Here is a 21,657-nt window from a genome sequence, read left to right as displayed (position 1 = left end):
TGTAATAGCCACATTCTGATGCCTTGGCAGGGGGACGGCAACATCCGCTACTTTGAGATTACCACAGAGAAGCCGTACTTACAATACCTGATGGAGTTCCGGTCTCCGACCCCACAGAAAGGACTCGGTAAGTCACTTGTTGACCAGCAATATATGATTTTGCCTGCTGGAAGCATCTTTAGGGATGGGAGGGTGGATTTATTCCTCTAAAAGTGGTGTTTTATTGCTGAAAGGATGAAATTCATTCAAATAAAGAGCCAGATGAATTGAAATATTCCCTCAGTGTAGCTTCATGAGCTCCACTAACTTGTTATTTTAGAGCAGGCTGATATTGTCTCTTGTTGTTGGCCATAAATTCTGAGAAGATATGTCATGTTGTCAAAACGGTTGTGTCACCACACGCTTCTTGTTCTTGTCTGCAGGTGTGATGCCGAAGCACGGGCTGGAAGTGGGGGCTTGCGAGGTGTTCCGCTTCTACAAGCTCGTCACCCTGAAGGGTTTGATTGAGCCCATTTCCATGATTGTGCCAAGAAGGGTGAGTGGGAATGAAACAATGGAATAAACTGATTCTACTCTGGTCTCTCATTATTAATCATTTCTGCAATATGTCACATTTATCCAGCTTATAAGAGCCATTAAGTAGTTTTGTCTGACTTTAATCAACCTCTCTTGGCAACACTTGGACATACAGTAGCTACTCTGGCATGTAATGAGCAGAAATACACAGCGAGTAAGGTAGCTCATCAGAGCTGAGCAAACAAGGACAGAGGTAATTAATCGGAATGCAATTTTTTTTATTTACTGGTTTGACTTGAGAACAAATGTGTTGGTAGTTTAAGAAGAGGCCGGTAAATGACAAAGTGCTCACTGAGGCATTAGTGTGGATAAAGAATCTTTTCAAACCCATGCAGAGAGGTTACATTGTATGCTTTGAGGCAAATAAATCTTGTTTAAGACACCGTTATATGACCTTTTTTATCCAGATACCAAATCTAATCAGTAAAATAAGAATGTATGTGGTTTTTCCTGGTTTACAGTCAGACACATACCAGGAGGACATCTACCCCATGACACCAGGAACAGAACCGGCCATGTCTGCAAGTGAATGGCTGAGCGGCATTAATAGAGGTAAACACACACTGGAACGGTTGATGCTCCTTTGGTGGTTTATGAAACAACCTTTTCACAGAAGCCACTTTTCCTATGTTATGTTTTCGGGTTGTCAAAGGTCAAGGTCACATCCGTCCCATTTTCGTGAACGCGATATTTCAGGAACGTCTTGAGGGAATTTTTTCAAATTTGAAATAAACGTCCACTTGGACTCAAGTATGAACTGATTATAATTTGGTGGTCAAAGGTCAAGGTCACTGTGACCTCACAAAACACGTTTTTTGCCATAACTCAAGAATTTATATGCTAATTATGACGATTTCACACAAATGTCTAACAGGATAAAATGATGAAGTGATGACATTTTGGAAAGACATGAATGTAAAGTGCAACTTGGCTGGTTGGCAGAGGCAACAACCGCGAGGCAATAATTCTAATTTCGCCAAATATAAACCAATGTGAGGCAAAGATCTTAATCAAATACCAACATATCCTGCAAAAACTAAAATGTTTATGTCACCTAAAATGCTTGACCTTGACTATACTGACTTGTGCACAAAGTTTGTCATTAGAGAAGTGTTTTCACATATCTCTACTCTAAAAATGAAAGTACAGTAAAGCATGGTGATGAAATACAGTCACCTTCGATCACAGTGTCTTTATTTCGTTGCTAACTCTTCACACACTGAACATATGGCTGGTATTGTCACCAACATGGTGCAAACTCCCACAGATATTATACCCTTTATTTTAATCCAGATCATACAACTTGAACTGACTATTATTATTATTAATAGTAGATGACTTGCACATATGGATGTCCACATGTTAAACAGCTGTCACTAGTATAGGAGTTGGACACACTAAGTTAAAGACCAACAGGGAGCAGCAATAGAAGATTGATCTGGTGATCTGTGAAGGGCTTAAGCCTTTTTGTGCTTTTGGGTTTGTTTTCACGTTTTTTCTCTCTCTGTGCAAACAGACCCAGTCTTGATGTCCCTGAAGGAGGGTTACCAGCGGCCAAACCAGTTAGTGTTCAAGGCTCCAGTGAAGGAAAAGAAGAGTGTGGTGGTGAACGGCATCGACCTGCTGGAGAACGTACCACCCAGGACAGAGAACGAGGTATCTCTAGCCTGCTGCTCCTCTATTATAAAAGAATCTAATGAAACTAGTTTTAGGAAATAGTTGTAAGGGTTTTTAAGGAGTTAATAACTAGTTATGCAGTAAACATAGAAGCAAATTCAAGATGCAGTTATGGTATTGATAGCATAGTATTTGTTTTTGTTGTACAGTGTTTCTTTTTATTATTGGTGAGGGTGATTGTACTGCATATAACAGAGCATGGTGCATATTTACATGTATTAGTTACATGCGTGAGTTTTTTGTTTTTCTCGACGTAGCTCCTGAAGATGTTCTTCCGGCAGCAGGAAGAACTGCGGCGGCTGAAGGAGGAGCTGACCACCAAGGACGTGCGAATACGCCAGCTGGAGCTGGAGCTCAACAACCTGAAGAACGTTAGCCCCAACAACGTCTGACCTCTCAGCCTCCTGGACTGACAAAGCTGCTCCCTTTGCCCCCCCCGACTCTGACCTCCAACAAGCTTCTGAGCCCTCCTATGCCTCTTTTTTGATATATCATAACTTCATTCCTGCTGCCCTGCGTAGTGCACACAATAATATGATAAGTGTTGGATAATGTCTTAACTGATGCAATTACTGGAATATTGTAATAATGACAAAGATGATAAGTAATGGAGGCAAGGCAGTATTCATGGATTTAACAAGAAATCAATTTGAGATCCAATCCATTTAGGTATTATCTATGTTTTTACAACTTGTTCTCGATCTAGCACTCTCTCTAGTGTTATGATCTGCTTATTTTCTGCCAGACCTCTTGAGTGTTTGTCTCACTGTGCCTACCCTATCATTCAATACCTTGATCTCCATTCAAAAAAGCCCCCACACTCATCCTCCTATAACGACCAAACCACCACCTAATCCTCATTTTTTGCTGAGGCAAAACTGGAGGATAAAAAGACTGTCACCGGCTCCTACTTTCCTTCCACAAGGCCTTACACCCTGCTGCAGACACAGTTTGCGGCGAGCTGCAACATCATCTCAAAATGGTTGACACGTGAAGTACTTTTGCACCCGACAGACGAGACGAGCTTTGGATCATGTTTTTTTCACAGAGCTGCTTATCCCGTAGCTTCTTTTCTCAACTCCAGATGTTGCTGGCTATAAATTGACTGGGTGGATAGTTCACTCACCATCTTTAAGTATGTTATTCTTTATTTAAATAGTGGGAAAGCAGCAGAGGAGACGTGGATCCAGAGGTGATGGACTAACTCAAACATAGTCTCAAGGGAAGCTTTGCTGGCTGTAATTGGTTTTTAGGGCTAATTTTGAGGAGGGGGGGGGGGGGGGGGTGATGTATATTTGCTTCTATTTATTTGTCACATTTTACCTTTTTAGCTAATAACATGTATATTTGTTAATCCCATTGTTTTTGTATGATATGGCTGCGCAAGTAATGATTGTGATGCTTGATAGACCTTTGCTGAATGTTTCCGATTGAAATGGTGCAAGATATGTGTGAAACCGTACCTTATATGGTATTTGACTCCAACAACATAACTTCAGATAAGGTAAAAAAAAATATATAGAATCTTGCCTTTTCCTAACAATGCAGAAAACTGTAATAATAATAACCCTCCTTTTACATTTAAACTAAGTATATCACTATTAGTGAGATGTGTTAACTGTAGATGTGTAATTTTGCTCTAGAGACTCCAGGTCATCTGCCTCTCCTCCTCCTCTTGTGCCACCAACAGACTTAGTCTAATATGCAGTTTAAATACCTCTTTTACCATTTAACAGCATTGGGTGCTGGATTAGTATTTCATTGGTTCTATCAGTTGGCAAAATAGATTCTGCTAAACATGCCATGTGTCTTTTAATCCAGGCCCAAACCTCGTTTTATTACCGATTCTGCTCTCGATGGACTAAGAAAAGGAAAAGATGAATCGGCTGCATGAATAGCAAGAATGGAGTTTGTACCCCGAGTAAGTCAAAAGTGAAATGAAGGTCACAAGTCTACCCTGATCACATTGTAATGGGGACATAAAGGGTCCAAAGCTTTATAGCTTCTGTTAGAAAAACAAACATATGGACCCTTTAAATGTAGACTTGAACCACTGACACAATAATGGTAAATACGTATGTTTTTTGCAGGAAAAATAAAAGGCTACAGTGAAAGTAGACAGTGGGATCTACCAGAAAGGGATCAGCTACAGTGGAGAGACAGTTGGGCTGGAGTTGTGTTACGTCAGGGCTTCTCGTGTAGGTGTACAGAGGACTAAAACCAACCACTCAACTGGTAAATCTTTGGGAAGGTAGGAGAACAGGACAGAAAGGCTTTTAAAATGACTGAAACCCTGTATGTACAGTTGTTGAATGGATGTTGAATTTGGACAGACAAGCGTTACCATGGCAGTTCCTCTGAATTTGTTTGGCACCATTTCACTTTTTTGACAAGAAGTAAACCCTGACTTAAATCTGCTTAGTTTGGTCTTTTGTAGTAAATTTGGTTCGATATAGAATAACAGTTCCACATGTCACTCTGCTGAAAAATGCATCCGAGATCAGTTTTCCATCATCATCAATATCTGATGACCTAAAACTGGAATCCTGTATCGGGAAAGGGAATCGTGGAGAATTCTGGGTCACGCCGGCATTTTTGGAGGGTAGCGTACGGCGCTACGGTAGACATTGTTATTATATATCACTGGTCTATTCATCTGTCATCTGTCAATCGTTCATCATCAGAATTGTACAAAATACATGCGAAAGACAAATACCCATATAAAGAGAAGCTGACAGAGGAAAAGGGGCGATATATTACAAAATTTAAGTTAGTTAACGATATTGATTATTACGAATTAGGAGCATCATGACAGTTTGTCACCCATTATGGCTACTGATGTGTTTTGGTGTTAGTGATCACCTGTCAGCAGTTCAATATATGTCGATTTTTGGAGGCCGATGCCCTTTACAAATGGGTATGTATATGACATTAAGATCTACAGGGCAAAATGCCAACTACACAATCATCCAGACAAAGATAAGCCATCTAATATTATGCTAATAGAAAATTAACAATACTGCATATTTAATCTACCAGTATCTTGCAAAATGAAACCCATAACATAAGACTACCTTTGTGTCTGACTGTAAACTATATACTGTATACTACATTTCGCCTTTTGAATCTAATCCACTGTGTAGTGTTTTGTGTTAGCTTTTGACACCTGCTGCAAACAGCCAGCAGATGGCACTCTTACCCTTTATCCTCCAAAAATGGCCAATGGCTGTTGGTGACGCCATATTCCCATTCCCTATTGAGAGGTGAAGTCCCGCCCTTCCGGTGAACCACCATGGGACCTTATTTCGGAAAAAATATGAACCGTAGTCAACGGCGAGAGACAAATATTTTTTTGATCCTGTTTGAATTGTGCCATGAATCACACATGATATTTGTCAATTTGAATCATAATTCTGCAAGTCAAGAAAGTCAGTTTGTTGTAAAACTGGGACTGTCAGACTGGGAAAATACTTAATTAGCAAGACTACACACCCAAAAGTCGTGCAAGTGACGTCTCTCTCTGAAGCTACGATGTCTGTGTGTTTCGTACTGGGATGTACTCACACGAGCAACGGGGCTTACTCGTTCTTTCGCTTCCCGGCTGATAAAAAGACCAGGAGTCGCTTGATAAAACACATCAGGTCAGATAACGTTTAATTTGTGTGTGGTCATAGCTACGTTAGTGTTGGTGACGTACTGTATATTGTGCGAGACCAGAGATGTAGTTCACTGAGCGGTTTCAAACAAAACTAAATGATACCACGATAAACAAACAACAAACTGCGACTTTCTTGACTTGCAAAATTATGCTTTAAATTGACAAGCATCATACTGTATGTGTGATTCACGTGATCCACAGGAGGGGGGCGGGACTTTGCCTCTCTATACACTTTACCATTTGACTTGACTAATGTTGAACAAGGACCACAAACTTCAAAACATATATAAAAGGGATTTATTGAAGTGAATGGGAGGGAAAAAAGAAACAATTTGGCTGATGACAGTGGATTTAACATGGAGTGAAAAATCACTGAGGTAGGCCAATTTGACCGGTACGTATAATAGTGAAAACAAAGTCCAAATAACTGACCAGAGTTTTCCAGAGATTACACTTTGAAACAATAAATTTTCAATGCACATAAGTTGCGGCTGTAACCTCCATTTATATCAAGTACTTCTCTACACTACCACCACAAATTCAAACATTGCCACCCGTGTGTCACAGAAAAAGAAACATGGAAAAAGCGATAATGAGTTCTGATGTTGAACATTTCTCTTTATGGAAAGATTATGCATACAAAGTTATGTTCAAATTCCAAGAAATTTCACACTGCGTATTTTAGATAAAGCAGCATACATATTTAATATCTTATTACAATTCATAGTTTCAACTCCGTTGTCTGTTCAATGTCTGCCGTCATCAAAGAGAATACAAAAAAATAGATTTGGTCATTATTTACAAGAACACGTAATTTCCGAACTATCAAAGCTGAGGGTTTAAGGAGGAGGAGCGGCTTTGACAAGGGCAGACATTTTTTTGCTATGATTTAAAAATATGCCCTGTGAGGGTCACACTGTGCATGTTCAGACAGAAGTTTCACACCAGGACAGCAGAGAGTATTGGCATACTGGTGACACTACAAATACATAACTTACATTTAAAAAAAAAAAAAAAGTACAATGCAAAAATAAGTTTAAGACGAGGAGAGGACAGCCATACATGAAATCCAGTAGTTGACTTTAAAATGTATTAGACATGCACTCTTTTTTTTGTTTCATTTTGTTTTTTTCTTTTGAAGGGGGGGTCTTAAAATACATAAGTCATCAGAAACTGGTCTTACACAAACGGTGAGAAAAGAAAAACATTTCTTAAAAAGGTTTATCTTTGCTATTATTTGATATTACAAAATTGGTGTCCACAAAGCAGTTAAAAGTGGACCGTAAAGACTGGAACACGGGAGCATCAAAGGTACATAAATTTAACTTATTTCTCCAGACAACCCCGTCTACCTGACTGGCCAATAACAAAAATCACTCCTACTGCAATATGAAACTGGGGGAAAAATACATGGGGTTGTTGGGAAGTGACTGGGAGATACAAGTTTAAAACAGTTCACAACTTAGCTTGAAGAGGACTCTCAATCGTCTTCATCCTCCTCCCCTTCTTCATCCAGTTCCCTTTTTCTCTTCAGACCTCGCTCTTCTTCTGGAAAATAAAAGAGTCACATTTAAAACACAAAAACACCAGAAGCAAATAAATGTTTCCTGTTAAACTTCTTTCAGGTTTGTTGCGTCATGACGACAGCAATGCTGGCTCAAACTGTACACAGTTTTCACATTACAAGACAAATTTACATCGCTTTGTGATGGACAATAAAGATTTTCTGAATCAGCTGGCTCCCATATGTATACTATGTGCTAATTCTAAGCAGTATGTTGTGAGTTCACGCCGGTAAAGTGACAAAATGAAGTAATCTCAAAACTAAAAAAAATAATAATAATTGAGCGTTGAAAGACTATTCTACCATTAAGCAAAGCGTAAAAGGAAATCGAGGAACTTCCCAACTAGGGCTGCAACTAACGATTATATCCACGATATATCGATTAGTTGTTTGGTCTATAAAATGTCAGAAAATGGTGAAAAATGTATCATCGTATCATTTCCTGTTTATATAAAAACAGTTGAGGTTTTGACCACTAGTAGAGCGATGGAGCAATGTTTTCACAAGTGGGTCCCTATTTTGTTTGAACAATATAAATTTGATACTCATTCCATTTTTTCTCAATTAGGAAGAGAAAATTGTCCTGATGAGAGTTTAATGTATCGCGATTAGGCTGTGCATTGCCAAGAATCTGGCAATACGATCATGTATCATGATCGTATCGCCGTATCATGATACAGGGGTTACGATTCAATATATTGTGATATATTGCGGTAATGTAAGCAAGGTGATATACTGCGATTTTTAAATCTAATTTTAGGAAAATTGTCATAGTATAAAGAACACACCTCCAAATGCATAAAACCTGAGTAAAAAAACTTTACTTTTTTATGCAATCAGAACAGTGGGATCTGCATTTGTATTTATCACAGTCCCCGTAACATCCAACATCATAGTACTACTTTGAGAGGGCTCATACACTGAGAGGACGCATGTCTTTGTAAATTAAATAAAGTATCGACTGAGTTCATCTTTGCATGTAAACTATCAATTAAAAACGATAGCGTTTTTGAGAATCGTTACGGTATCACAAAACATAATATCGTGATACTTTATTGCTGCTCAACAGTCGGTAGTGGTAAAATGTAAAAAAACGTGGCAATGCACCAACGAAAGCAGTAAATTAGCTAGCAACCTTGGATGTAAGCAAGATGCGATGTAAAATATTGTTAAAAATCGGCTTTGGAAATGCTTTCAGCATGTTTGTTAGGCTTCAAGGATGCACACACAATGTGCTTTGGTGAGTTACACTGAATATAGAAATCATTAATTTGTTGCTGTTTTTGTCATTAATACTTTCACACAGAACACAAATATTGTGCGGCGAAAAAGCAACGTCATTTTTTTCAAGGTCGATTTTCTGAGTTTTCGCACCACAAACAAAGACGTCAACCAATCACATTGTGCGGAACTGGCTGAGTTGCGCCTATATTTATTACACACCAACACTGAGGCTCCGTAGTCCGACCCAGGACGAAAACTTTATTACTCCTTTCAACCTTGACAAAGGCTGCGCAGACCAGATCCACTCCTTACGTTCTTACCTTTCACAATAAAAGCCCTAGACATATAATATTCGCAGGCGAGTTCTTCGCATTTTTGTGTCATTTATTTGTCACACCCTCAACCTTTAGTATGGAACAGCTTCTGAGTTAAAGTCACCACCATTTGACTTACCTTCCTCATCCTCATCGTCAGCCTCCTTGTCATTGACCTCTTCCTCCTCTTCCTCCTTTTTTTAAAAACACAAAGTTAAGTTAAAATATAATTATTTCAGACTGAACATTTTTAAAAGTGCAAATCTCATTTATTCTCACCTCTCCACTTAGGTCCTCCTCCTCCTCATCTTCATTCTCCTCTTCTTCCTCCTCTCCCTCTTCCTCCTCCTCGTCTCCTGGTGCTGTGTCTTCATCATACTCCTCCTCATCTACATAAGGGTGAACCCAGTGGGGGTTAATTATCAGCCGAATGTTCAAACGTCAATATTAGCAACTTAAAGAGATGCTAGAAAGTTTCAAAAACTCACCGTCTTCATCTTCCTCGTCATCATCCAAGCCCTCTGGGTAAACTTCAGCATCAGAGTCTGGCGCCTCTTTGTCGTCTTTGTCGTACCCGTCCAGGTACGTGAGCTGGGGTAGTAGCTTGAATACGTTGTCTCTGTATTCGTTCAGGTTTGTCACTTCACAGTTAAACAGATCTAGGCTTTTCAGGGTCCCCAATTCTTTCTGTCAAAAGAAAAATCAAGTTTGATGAATAATAACAGCCAGCTGCTTTGTGTATTGTGCTTTCCCCCCCAAGTATTGTAGGGTCCCACGTACCAATGGTTCTATTGTGCTGAGGTCTTTAATCTTGTTGCCACTGAGGTTGAGATGTGTGAGGTTGGGGCATTTCGCTGCCAGAACTTCCAACCCTCCTGAGATCCTGTTATCGCTGAGTTCAAGCTGTGGAGCAATTAAACAATCAAAATATGCAAAAAACTTAAAGCCTTAAGTCACAGACGTGTTCTGTACAGAATAACACCCACCTTTTTGAGTTTCTTTAGTTTCGGCAAGTGGGCAACTGTCGTCAGTCCAACATTGATTGTGCTTAGAAATTCCAGCTCCTCAAACTCGTCTGTTAGACCCTCGATCTTCCCTTCGTTTGAGCGACAGTTGTCTAGAACGAGTTCTTTGACCTGGAGAACAAACAAATACATCCGGTCAGCATTTTGTTAAATTAAAGAATCGTTCAAAAATACATAAAAGTTCAAATACAGAGTGCTTACAATATGTTATGTACCTGTTCACTTTCTGTCTGGTTAGAAATTGAATAGAAAGTTTAAACTGTTTCAAGGTTTAAATCTTTATTTTATTAAAGAGGGACGCAGTCACAATTCTGATGAGAAGCTCGTATTCCTACTGAGGTTGAATGTGACTTTACTTATAAGTCGCTTTGGACAAATGTGTCCGCATAATAAATGAAATGTAAAGTAGTATTTGGTTGTAGTTGTTGTATTTAAGCTACTGTTCCATTCAAGCAAATTTTTCCTGACTAGACTTTTTGACTTAAAAGTTGTGTTTAGTTAAGGAGAAAGCTATCACAGGATGATTTACACTAATTCAACCTTAAAAGCTTATCTGCAGTCAGCTTATGGCCAGTACACCGTACATTTACTTTTACTTTTATTTTTGCCACTTTATATTTATACTCCACTCAGAGGGAGATATTGTACTTTTTTACTCCATTACGTTGCTTTCACCACTAGTTACTATTTACTTTGCAGTTTCAGTTTGTTTGTTTTTTTAAATATATCCAGCTTGTTAAAAATGATCCTTTAGTATATATTAAACTGACCAGCAGTATATAAAGTAGTTCAAATTGGCTCCACATTGACCATCATTAAAATGCCAAAATGTATATATAATACATTATAATAACATTTTGTTGCTTGAGTACTTTTATTTATAATACTTTAAGTACATTTTGCTGACTTGTACTTTTACTTAAATTACATTTTTAAAGCAGGACTTAGGCTGGTTGTAGCCTAATTGTAAGGGATTATTTTTAGTGTGTGGTATTGCTATGTTTACTTAAGTAAAGGATCTATACTTCTACCAGTGGTGGAAATGCAATTAATTACATTTACTCAAGTACGTGAGTATTTCCATTTTAGGTTACTTTATACATCTACTCCACTAAATTTTGAAGGCAAATATTGCAGTTATTACTTCACTACATTTATTTGATATATTAGTTACTTTGCAGAGTGAAATTATAAATACAAAATATAAATCAACTCATAAATTAGGATGTATTATCATTAGGTAAGCCACCAAACAGTATATGGAGTAATTCAAACAAGCTCCACCTTTACCAGCAACATTAAAGTGATGTGTTCACAGAACAAAGAGAAAATCAAATATCTCAATATTTTTTACCAAATACCTTGATATCGATATTGCAACAATATTATTGGATTGACTATTGGTGCTTTTACAAAATATTTACACATTACGATTTTTGATAAATAATCATCAGTAATGTGGATATAATGACTAAGTGGGTAAAGGGAAATAACAGAACAGCCAGAACAGTCTGGTAAGTTCAGAAAATTACATCGCACACTGTAATGCAGCCTTTATAACCAAGATATCCAAAATCTAAGACAATATCCAGTCTCATATCACAATATCGATAAAATAATGATATATTGTCCAGCCCTACATTAATACACTAATAATTATAATATAATATAAAGGCCTATTTTTCTGAAATAGCCTTTTCTGCATCATGTGTTCATGCATCATGTGGACAAAACAAGACGTGAGGACGTCATCTTGAGTTTTGGGAAGCACTGATCGACACTTCTTTTTTTTTACTATTTTCTGACATTTTATAAACTAAACGATTAATCAAGAAAATAATCAACACTGGAAATAATTATAAATAATTTCCCTAATGATATGTACTTTTACTTTTGGTATTTCAAGTATATTTTAATGCTAATACTTCTTCCAACACTGACTTTCATAAGACTGATTACACCCCACTTGAAATAAAAACTAATTGAACACAAATGCTAAGTAGCCTGCTGTTAAACAGTTCCATCAACATAGTCCTTGATACATTATACGTTGCTATTATCTCGGCGCATTGATACAGTATGTCAATAGAGTGATATGCAGTCACAGGTGTGCTATTATCGGAGATTCTACAACAGCCTCAAACGTGACTCAGCCAATCAGCAGCGAGGACCGGAACTATAACAGAATGCAGTCCATCAATTATCCATAGACACATTTCAATGCCATCAATACATCAATAATTATAATCCAATAATATAATGTATATTTTTCTGAAATTGCCTTTTCTGCACAATGTGTAGAGCTGCAACGATTAATCTATTATTTGTCAATTATTAAATTAATAATCAACTATTTTGATAACCAATTAATTGTTTTGAGTATTTTTTTTAAGTAAAACAAAAATACAAAATTCTCTGATTCCAGCCTCTTAAATGTGAATATTTGTTCTGGTTTCTTTACTCCTCTATGACAGTAAACTGAATATCTTTGAATTGTGGACAAAACAAGACATTTGAGGACATCATCTTGAACTTTGGGAAACACTGATCGACACTTTTTTTTTACCATTTTCTGACGTTTTATAAACTAAAGGATTAATCGAGAAAATAATCAACAGATTAATCAACACTGGAAATAACTATAAATAATTTCCCTAATGATGTGTACTTTTACTTTTGGTATTTCAAGTATATTTTAATGCTTATACTTATTCCAACACTGACTTTCATTAGACTGATTAAACCCCACTTGAAATAAAAAGGAATTGAACACAAATGCTAATGGTAATAAAGAGTTCTTCCATCAACATAGTCCTTGATACATTATACGTTGATTTGATCTCGGCGCATTGATACAGTATTTCAATAGAGTGATATGCGGTCACAGGTGTGCTGTTATCGGATATTCTAGAACGGGCTCGAACGTGACTCAGCCAATCAGCAGCGAGGACCGAGGATTCTATAAAAGAATGCAGTGTATCAATAATCCGTAGGAACATTCTCAACGCTCTAGTTATCGCGATGCGTTGACTCCGTCCATTACGTCGCCTAAATATTACATTTTAGCTACTTATCCAGTTGAAACAGACGGTTTGTAACGTTAGGGTGGTTGTTTTAATCCCGGTTACCGGGTTAAAAACGTAATAAGAGCTGAGTGTGAACGGTTCAGAGCGATTAAGTCAGAACAAGTCGGAGGCAGAGAGAGAAGCAGAGCTACGAGTCGTGCACAGGGTCATATCTGTGAGTAGGAGGGGCAGCTGGAGCACATTAGATAGCTGCCAGGCAAAACCTTTCATTGTTGCTTGTGCTGCTAAAACAGTCGACCGAGTGGATTGAAAGGCGTGTATAGACTTCTGTTAATAAGAAGGTATGATGATGACTCGTTCGTCGTGTATGTCGAATATAACGGGGATATATATCGGGGTGTTTCGGGTTGTCTTTGTTTCTCCGGTAAAATGGCGGCTTGTCCTAGTTCTGGAAAACTAGAGCAACAACGCGGCTCGACCATTTGTTGTCATTGTGGGCTGGATATGTCGTCGTTATACCACGAGAGGCTCGATGAAAACAGCTGAACGAACAACCAGCAGTAAATAACAATGTGTCCGTCGTGTGTGTCGCCCTTTCCCGGTGTAACGGTGCATGCTAGCGCCGCTTTCTCTCGGCCATCTGTGCGCACCGTGGAGTCTCCTCCGGTAGTTTGGCTGCGTGGAGCTGCAGACCACTACTCCTGCTCAATGTTGGAAATGCACTTAATGCATGAAATAAACGGGCTGAACTGGGCGGTTCGAGGACCTTTAGGTGCAGGATGCAGCTGTAAGGCGGATTATTCGAGGCTGTGATCTTTATGCATCATTGATAATGTCATGACTTTGAGTATCCGCATCCTTTAACGCGCCAAACTGCACGACTTAAACATGCATCTCGCCAGTCAAAGCATGCCAGATAGAGCTCATCAAACTGCGGGTATATATATATATATATATATAACAATATATGGTTTAAACTAGGAGGAAAAAGGGGCGCGTTCGTAGATCAAAAGTTACAAATATGGCTCCTCATCTCTCACACTGCTTTGCCTTGTTTATACGGCTGGTATGGAAAGCTGCTGCATCCTCTCAAACTGCACATCAGAGACGTGCATTAAAAGTTGAAGCTACCTGCAGCAACCTGCAAACATGTGACCCAGATCATCTTTTTTAACTTGCAAGAAACTTTGTATCCCCCACGCCAAAAGACTACACAACAGAGAGGTTCTCCATTAGCTGAGAGAGTGAAGCAGCGTTAAACCGGAGAGATGTGGAGGATCAACTCACGTCTGACGGAGTGCGGTTCCGCAACTCTAGATGAATCCTCTTCTTCATGTCCATCCTGGATCAGCAGCGCGTTACACCACCGCGATACACACGATATAATACACACACTTTTAATAATTACTGCAAATGCAACTAGCACCCTCCAGAGCAGACTGCTGTTGTTCATTCAAACTTGATCCGCTCGGTGGGCGGGCGCTCGGCACGGCTCGGGATTGTCGTCACCGCCGACCAATGAGGCGAGCCAGATAGAGAGGGAACGGATCTACAGACACCAGGGCCAATGAGGACTCCCTCATCACACTGGGTGGGGTTTTGTTGTCGAAGTTTGGTTGTTTTGTTAACTTAAGTTTACATGGCTGCTTTTAATGTTTTACACACTGAATACATGCCATGAGGGAGAGGGATGCCTTCAGGTCTGTCAGTGCACATTTATTATCACTATTAAACATGCAACACACTTTAAGCCTTGTTTTATAAACTGGTAAGTATGGAGAGCTCTTGGGTTTTATTCTGTCATAAAATGAAATGCACATGATTAATTTGTCTCCAATACTCACAAAAGAGAAAAAACAGGTTAAATCACACATGTGACAGGAAAAAACACAATACACAAAATAAAATTGCACCTGTTTTTTTATTTTTGGGTTTTTTTTTTTATGGATGGATGACTGCTGTAGCATTTAACCATATAGAATGTGACAAAAAACAATTATAGTTATCATAGACAATATTCTTTTTTAAAAAGTGTCTGTATATCTAATTTACTAACTCAAATATAACAAAAACTGCTGAAACTCTGCTTCATTACAGACTTAAATAGAATGTAGATTTAGTTATCGCAGGTAATACATATACGCATGATACATTTGTCACAATACTCACAAAAGAGAAAAACAGGTTAAATCCCACATGTGACACAGGTAAAAGGAAATTAAATGGGAGGGGGGATAACAGTAGGTCGTTGTGCCCAAAACTGAAGCATGACAGGAAAAAACACAATACACAAAATAAAAATTCACCTTTTTTTTTATTATTATTATTTTATGGATGTAAAGCATTTAACCATATAGAATGTGACAAAAATCAATTATAGTTATCATAGATAATAATTTACTAACTCAAAAATAACAAAAACTGCTGAACCTCTGCTTCATCACAGACTTAAATAGAATTTAGATTTAATTATTGCAGGTAATACATATACGCATAATACATTTGTCCCAATATTCACAAAAGAAAAAAACTGATTAAATCCCACATGTGACATGGACATGCAAAGGAAATAGAAAAGAAATTGGGGGGGAAACAACAATAAATAGTATGTAAAACAAACAAGCCGTTGTGCTCAAATCTGAAGCATTGCAGGAAAAAAAAAAAAAACTTAAAACAGATTCACCTGTTTTTTGTTTTGTTTGTTTTCCTGGAAAATAGATGATAACTGCTGTAGCATTTAACCCTATAGACTGGGACCAAAATCAATTATAGTTATAGATAGTATAAAAAGTGTCATTATATTTCATTTACTAACTCAACATTTTGACTCTCTAACTGGCTTGCCCAAAGTCTTGATAACAATAACTGCTGAACCTCTGCTTCATTACAGACTTAAATGTAAGTTAGCATGTAGATTTGATTGTTGAAGTATTACACGCATAATACATTTGTCCCAATACTCACAAAAGAAAAGAAAGGGGGACAACAGTAAATAGTATGCAAAACAAACAAGGTGTTGTGCTCAAAGCTGAAGCATGTCACAGAAAAAAAACACAAAATAAAGATTTACCTGTTTTTTGTTTTTCTGGAAAATGACTGATAACTGCTGTTGCAATTAACCTTATAGAATGGAACCAAAATAAATTATAGTTATTATAGATAATATAAAAACTAAAAATTTGATTTACTGTTGAGGTACTCCTTAAAGATAGTACAACTTATTTCTACAATGGTTCTGGCTTGTCCAAAGTTTATAACAACAAAAACTGCTGAACCTCTGCTTCATTAATAACTTAAATGTAAGTTGACATGTAGATTTAATTGTTGACGGTATTACATATTATACAAATGAAACATAAATATGTTATTGATTTGTAATCCATGGGGGGATCTCCACCAAAAGTATCCGTTCCTATATTGTGTAATTACTTTATTACTGGTATTTACATTAAAGGTTATGAGTTTCGTCACTTGTTTGCCCCATTTATATATTTTTACTATACATTTAGAGAAGAAGAGAAAAAACGTTTCTCAACTTGTAGGTGATGTTAGTTTGCAGGTGCTGATATGATGGTTTAACATAAGTATCAGTTCATATGAGTTGGGAGGCAAGCAGAAATTTTTATAAATAAATATTCAAATGAAATAAGATACAAAATTAAACTACAGTTTTATGTTCAAAGTTATGTGATTTTTCTCAATCGTATGATAAACTATTATGCATTTTGATTTAATTGAATTAGAGCTGCAATGACTAATTGATTAGTAGTCTACTATTAAATTAATAATCACTATTTTGTTCGATCGATTTAAGTAATTAACTAAATTAAAAAGTGTCTGATTCCAGCTTCTTAAATGTGAATACTTTCTGGTTTCTTTACTCCTCTATGACAGTAAGCTGAATATTTTTTAGTTGTGGACAAAATAAGACATTTCAGGACATCATCTTGGGCTTTGGGAAACACTGATCGCCATTTTTCACCATTTTATAGAGCAAACAACTAATCGATTAATCGAGAAATTAATCAACCATGAAAATAATCGTTAGTTGCAGCCCTAATCTGAATAATAAATACATAGCTTCTCAAGCATTTATATAAATCGAACACTCCAAAACCTCAGTAAATGAAGTTTTTGTTCTGACTTAAGACCATTCATTTGGGCACTGAGAGGCCTTCTCATGAGATGAACTCAGTCAGTGTCAGCAGGCAGCAGAGCTCAGTCTGAGGCTGTAAAGAGTTTATCCACAAGGGGGAAGCAGAGTCACTAGTGTGGAGCCAGTGACCACCAGCAATGTGTTTATAAGAGTAAAAGAAACCATAAAGGCTGATGAGGAGGGACTCTAATCACATTCCTAGCACAATCCACTTAGAGATGAACAGTAACTGGTCTAATGAAGCCACAAGCTTTGTCTAAGCAAATTAAAAACCTGATGTGGGGAGAAAATGATGAAACAGCCTGAATGGAGCGTTCGCCTACCAAATAGAAATACATGCCAATGGTTATCAAGAGGGAGTGTCTCGCTCCTTATCCATGTAACTTTATTAGTGTGATAAATAATGTGCATGTTCAGGATAAGGACACATGCGAGTAACTGTCAATAATCCTCGCCAGCCTCCGAGGCAGTCTGCCAGTCAGTCGCCTTTCTCCAACTCTACACATTAACTCCCTGCTTTACTCCATTAGTGTCAAACAAGCCACATTAGCAAAGCAGCACACATGAATCATGGTTAATGAAGCTAACTTTTCCATGTATTATTAATAAAACATTGTTTACAGATAATGAATGCAATGCAGAATAGCTGCTGCTTCACCAAAACAATTAGAATCTATTAAGATGGAGATCTAGTATTAGTTTTGAGTTTTCTGTTTGACCTCTTAAAATGCAGTTTTATATCAGGAGTTACTGTAAATAGAATTAAGGTTGTGAAAGTGGTGTTATTTTCTGACAGCATCACATATAAAGTTTTGTATCATCACTTCATTCAAGCTCTATGAGTGAAAATATTGAAACCCAAAGACACAATGGTATTGTTATGGCTGCACTATTCCATCTGATATTCTAGATGTCTTGTGCATCATTTTATAAGCTTATTTGGTGTCTTTGCCATCTTTAGGATCCGCACTACAATTCAAAATAAATCTCTGGGCTTGAACAAAGTTTGTACTGACCGACAAATCAGTGGGGATGGTTAGGATGAGGAGGTTAATAGGAACACGACCACCAGAGGGCGACTCCACCATGAAGATTTCAGTCTGGAAAACACCCACAGAGAATTGATTGAGCCGAGCATGACCTCTTGAAATTCTTCAACTTCATGAATAACCATTCAAACTATACGTGATTATACACACAACCCCGTGTTTGTCATCCAGAGAAGAGAACAAACTGCAGCCACAAAACAAGCAATTGATCTTAAAAGTTGTTTCTAAGACAAGTTACTCAAACCATCTCCTGATAAACTCCACTCCAAGCAAACACAATCATCAGATCTCACAAAATGCCTGATTGTTCAACAGCTGGCGACCTGTCCAGGGTGTACCCCGCCTTCGCTCAATGTCATACGGCGGTTACTGCTGATAACGCCGTTCCGACCACCCACCATCCAGTTTCCCCTCAGGTTGACACTCTTAGCTCGTTGTTTGCACTGTTCATGCTGTTAGCACCGTTAGCTGCCCGCTCGGCCGTCGCCATGTTGAGAGCCGTGTGGAGGTGATATAGATATTAGAACCAAGCCTTTAGCTCAGAGTTAACCTAGTCCTCTTTGATTGTGCCATCATTCACTGCATACCAATACTTTTCTTTTGGAAGGGCAAATTGAGAGTAGACAATAACAATCCGTAGTCCAGTAAGCGACTAGCTGTCTGCTACAGACATAAGGCTTTCTATGTCTTTCTGAGTCCACTGAATTAGACCTTTCATTCATATCCAGTGTGAGATATTATGTTGACTATCACATTTTCATGATAGTCACAGTTACAGAATTTAATGTAATTTAATAAACATCCTATTTCAAAAATATATTTTGAAAATATGAAAACAGCAAAGCAAATTTAGTGAAAAGTCACAAAGAATTAAGATAGAAAAATAATAAATCAAGATTGCTTACTTCTTGCCAAATCCACCTCCAACCTCTGACAGTTAATGAGCAGCCGTGTGTCCTGATGAATTTACAATCTGTAATAACAATCTGTGGACTCCGGCCACTAAAGAGTCATTGTCTGAATCCACCACTGATGTTTTATCAGTTAAAAGAAGTGAATCCTCTGTCTATGTCTATCACATTTGGGGAGGATGCACAGGTTCACCCATAGACTGTATATAAGAATTGGATGTAGTCACCATGAAGCAACCCATTGGTTTGTGGACTGCTGTTTTGAAGCCTCAAGTACGGCATTTTGGCCGTCAACATCTTTGTTTTTGGCGGCATCTTGTTTTTTTGCAACCAAAAGTGACACAAGAGGGTGGAGCTGAGTACAACCAAACTTTAAATGAGAGATATAGTCATTTTCTCATTGACTTCTATACAATCAGACTTCTTTTTGCAATCAGAGGAGTCGCCCCCTGCTGGCCATTAGAAGAAATGCAAGTTTAAGGAACTTCTGCATTGGCTTCACTTTTCAGTCCCGGAGGTTGCCGCCTGTTATCCCCTGATTTTTCCTCTCCAGGGTGTACCCCGCCTTCGCCACATGTCAGCTGGGATCGGCTCCAGCCCCCCGCCCCCACGACCCTGAATAGGATAAGTGGTTACGGATAATGAATGAAATTATGAAAGTCTATCAGGTTTTAGAACATGATTATATGAGTTTGTGATGGCCATTCCCATGCTCTGTTATGTCAGGTTTTATTTCTCAGGTTAAAAGTTTTTAAAAAGCACCATTGAAAAATAAAGAGGGAAAAACAGTAGTGCCCCGATATCTATATCTTTTCATAACTTATAAACCTACATCTGTGCCAAAAGTGTTGCTTTTATCGCAAAATGCACAGTTGTTGTGCTTAACTGCCCCGCTATAATGATCCAGTGTAAATATTATTGGAGTATTATAGGCCTACTATAGAAGATGCATAGCCCATTTATGATAATAATGAATAAGAAATAAAGAATAAATAGGAATAAGTCACAGAAATTGCTGAAACCGGCCGATACACACGCCAACATGTGAATGAGGGGGGTACCGGCACTTGTTTTTTTCCACTTCAAGCACTGCTGCTGGCTATTAGAGAGAATGCAAGTTTAATGCTCTTCCACATTGGCTTCACTTCTCAGACCCCGGAGATGTACACTGGGTTCACTTCACAAAAGAAGAGGCTCCTAGCATGAGATCCTTAACAAAGTTATTAAGAACATTAATTATCCTCCAGGATCAAATGAGCTACAAAGCAGCACGATAACAGCCGATAATTCACTTGTACAGTAAAGTTAATATAAATTGAAGCAACCGCAGACGTCATGCAGTGACGTAAAGTGGAGAGTTGTGGATGTGGATGATGAAGCAACCAGCCGTCTGGTTTTTATATGAAGAGGAATGAGGTGTTGATGTCAGTGTTCATCCTAAGCTGCTGTTGAACAATCAGACATTTTGTGAGATCTGATGATTATGTTTGCTTGGAGTGAAGTTTATGACGAGATGGTTTAAATAATTTGTCTAAGAAATAACTTTTAAGATCAATTGCTTGATTGTTTTGTGGTTTGTTCTCTTCTCTGGATGCCAAACACGGGGTTGTGTGTATAAATCTTGGTTAACTTGCCAGAAAGACGTAATATGAGATATCTCTGATGTGTATTTGCCAGACTGCTAGCCTCACCATGCTGCCCGAAATCATGTTAGGACACATAATATGGTGGTCTGGCTTGAACTAAGTAACTTATCTTGAATACTGGAACACTAGAAATGCTTCCTTAACCTCATTACCTCTGGACACTTAACAGAAATCATCTGATATCGGATTGCTTTGTTGGTAACATCAGTTGATATCACCACGACCACTGGTGTCTTATTGAGTCAGAAATTGTGTCTGTGAAATAATTTTTAAAAATGGTTTAATATGCCTGAAGCTGTTTATTGTCACAGGAGAGTCATTCTCAAAATATGTGGCTCATCCAGATCCAAATAATCTCAAATGTATTTAACTCACAAGTTGTTGCGGCTGGAGAACTGAGACTCTGAAAGTAGCGTCTGTACATGCAGTCTTTATGCAAACATGTTTACATAATTCTCTTTAATAAAAACCTTCTGATTTTCTATGCAGCTGTTCTCTGTCGAAGATTCTCGTCCGTCTGACTTTCAATTTAGATCTTCAGATACCAAAACAACTTGTTGGAGACAGAATCTTGAGACTTGTATTTTCAGGAATTGCCAGCATAGAAATATTTTTTCTTGGATCTTTTAAGCAAATTCTACTGAGGCATCGGCCACTTCTTTATCAAATCATGTGTTTTTAAATCTGCTGCAGCTTCTGTATTTTCTCATGGCCCTCTGATTTGTGAATGCAAGCTGCCCAGTAGAAGAATCAGGTTCACTTTATTGGAAACACATAATTGATTTAGGTGAATTATTATACCTCCGCGACAACGTAGTCGGGGGTATACAG

The 21,657-nt window shown here is 38.0% G+C and overlaps 2 protein-coding genes and 1 long non-coding RNA gene across 9 annotated transcripts in view; 2 read left to right on the top strand and 1 right to left on the bottom strand.

Annotated features, from left to right (window-relative positions):
- Positions 1-6,928, top strand: part of coro2ba (coronin, actin binding protein, 2Ba) — a 60,389-nt gene extending 53,461 nt beyond the window's left edge. For 4 of the 5 annotated variants that reach the window (XM_037791956.1, XM_037791940.1, XM_037791928.1 and 1 more), the window contains 5 exons: positions 31-127; positions 423-535; positions 1,038-1,128; positions 2,093-2,232; positions 2,511-6,928. In XM_037791956.1, coding sequence (XP_037647884.1) covers positions 31-127; positions 423-535; positions 1,038-1,128; positions 2,093-2,232; positions 2,511-2,645 — 576 coding nt within the window. In that variant the 3' untranslated portion in view covers positions 2,646-6,928. The remainder of the gene's footprint in view (positions 1-30; positions 128-422; positions 536-1,037; positions 1,129-2,092; positions 2,233-2,510) is intronic. The other variant, XR_005209847.1, reaches the window with a different exon arrangement.
- anp32a (acidic (leucine-rich) nuclear phosphoprotein 32 family, member A) lies at positions 6,193-14,558 on the bottom strand. Of its 3 annotated transcripts, XM_037792055.1 has the most exons (8): positions 14,352-14,558; positions 10,000-10,149; positions 9,794-9,916; positions 9,502-9,700; positions 9,293-9,402; positions 9,153-9,207; positions 7,448-7,459; positions 6,193-6,644 (listed from the first exon to the last, which is right to left on the bottom strand). In XM_037792055.1, exons 1-8 carry the CDS (start codon positions 14,403-14,405, stop codon positions 6,562-6,564), a joined length of 786 nt encoding a protein of 261 aa, XP_037647983.1. In that variant the 5' UTR covers positions 14,406-14,558; the 3' UTR covers positions 6,193-6,561. The 3 variants fall into 3 exon arrangements, with proteins under 3 accessions (XP_037647983.1, XP_037647967.1, XP_037647976.1); XM_037792039.1 differs by having other exon boundaries at positions 6,505-7,459; XM_037792048.1 differs by having other exon boundaries at positions 6,505-7,456.
- Positions 13,077-16,157, top strand: LOC119501648. The gene is made up of 2 exons (XR_005209869.1): positions 13,077-13,278; positions 14,247-16,157. It is a non-coding gene; the product is annotated as an uncharacterized LOC119501648 (long non-coding RNA).
- Positions 16,158-21,657: the final 5,500 nt, after the last annotated feature.

Source organism: Sebastes umbrosus, chromosome 2 (assembly GCF_015220745.1).
Source record: "Sebastes umbrosus isolate fSebUmb1 chromosome 2, fSebUmb1.pri, whole genome shotgun sequence".
Classification (NCBI taxonomy): Eukaryota; Metazoa; Chordata; class Actinopteri; order Perciformes; family Sebastidae; genus Sebastes; species Sebastes umbrosus.
This window is presented reverse-complemented; position numbering and strand designations above follow the sequence as displayed.

Bases quoted from the DNA above. Each gene is read 5' to 3' on its own strand.
- anp32a (XM_037792055.1), bottom strand. From the start codon at position 14,405: ATGGACATGAAGAAGAGGATTCATCTAGAGTTGCGGAACCGCACTCCG. The intron at 9,701-9,793 runs GTACGTGGGACC...TTCTTTTGACAG, and splicing joins TCAGCACAATAGAACCATTG to AAAGAATTGGGGACCCTGAA. The intron at 9,208-9,292 runs GTGAGAATAAAT...TTTTAAAAAAAG, and splicing joins AGGAGGACCTAAGTGGAGAG to GAGGAAGAGGAGGAAGAGGT.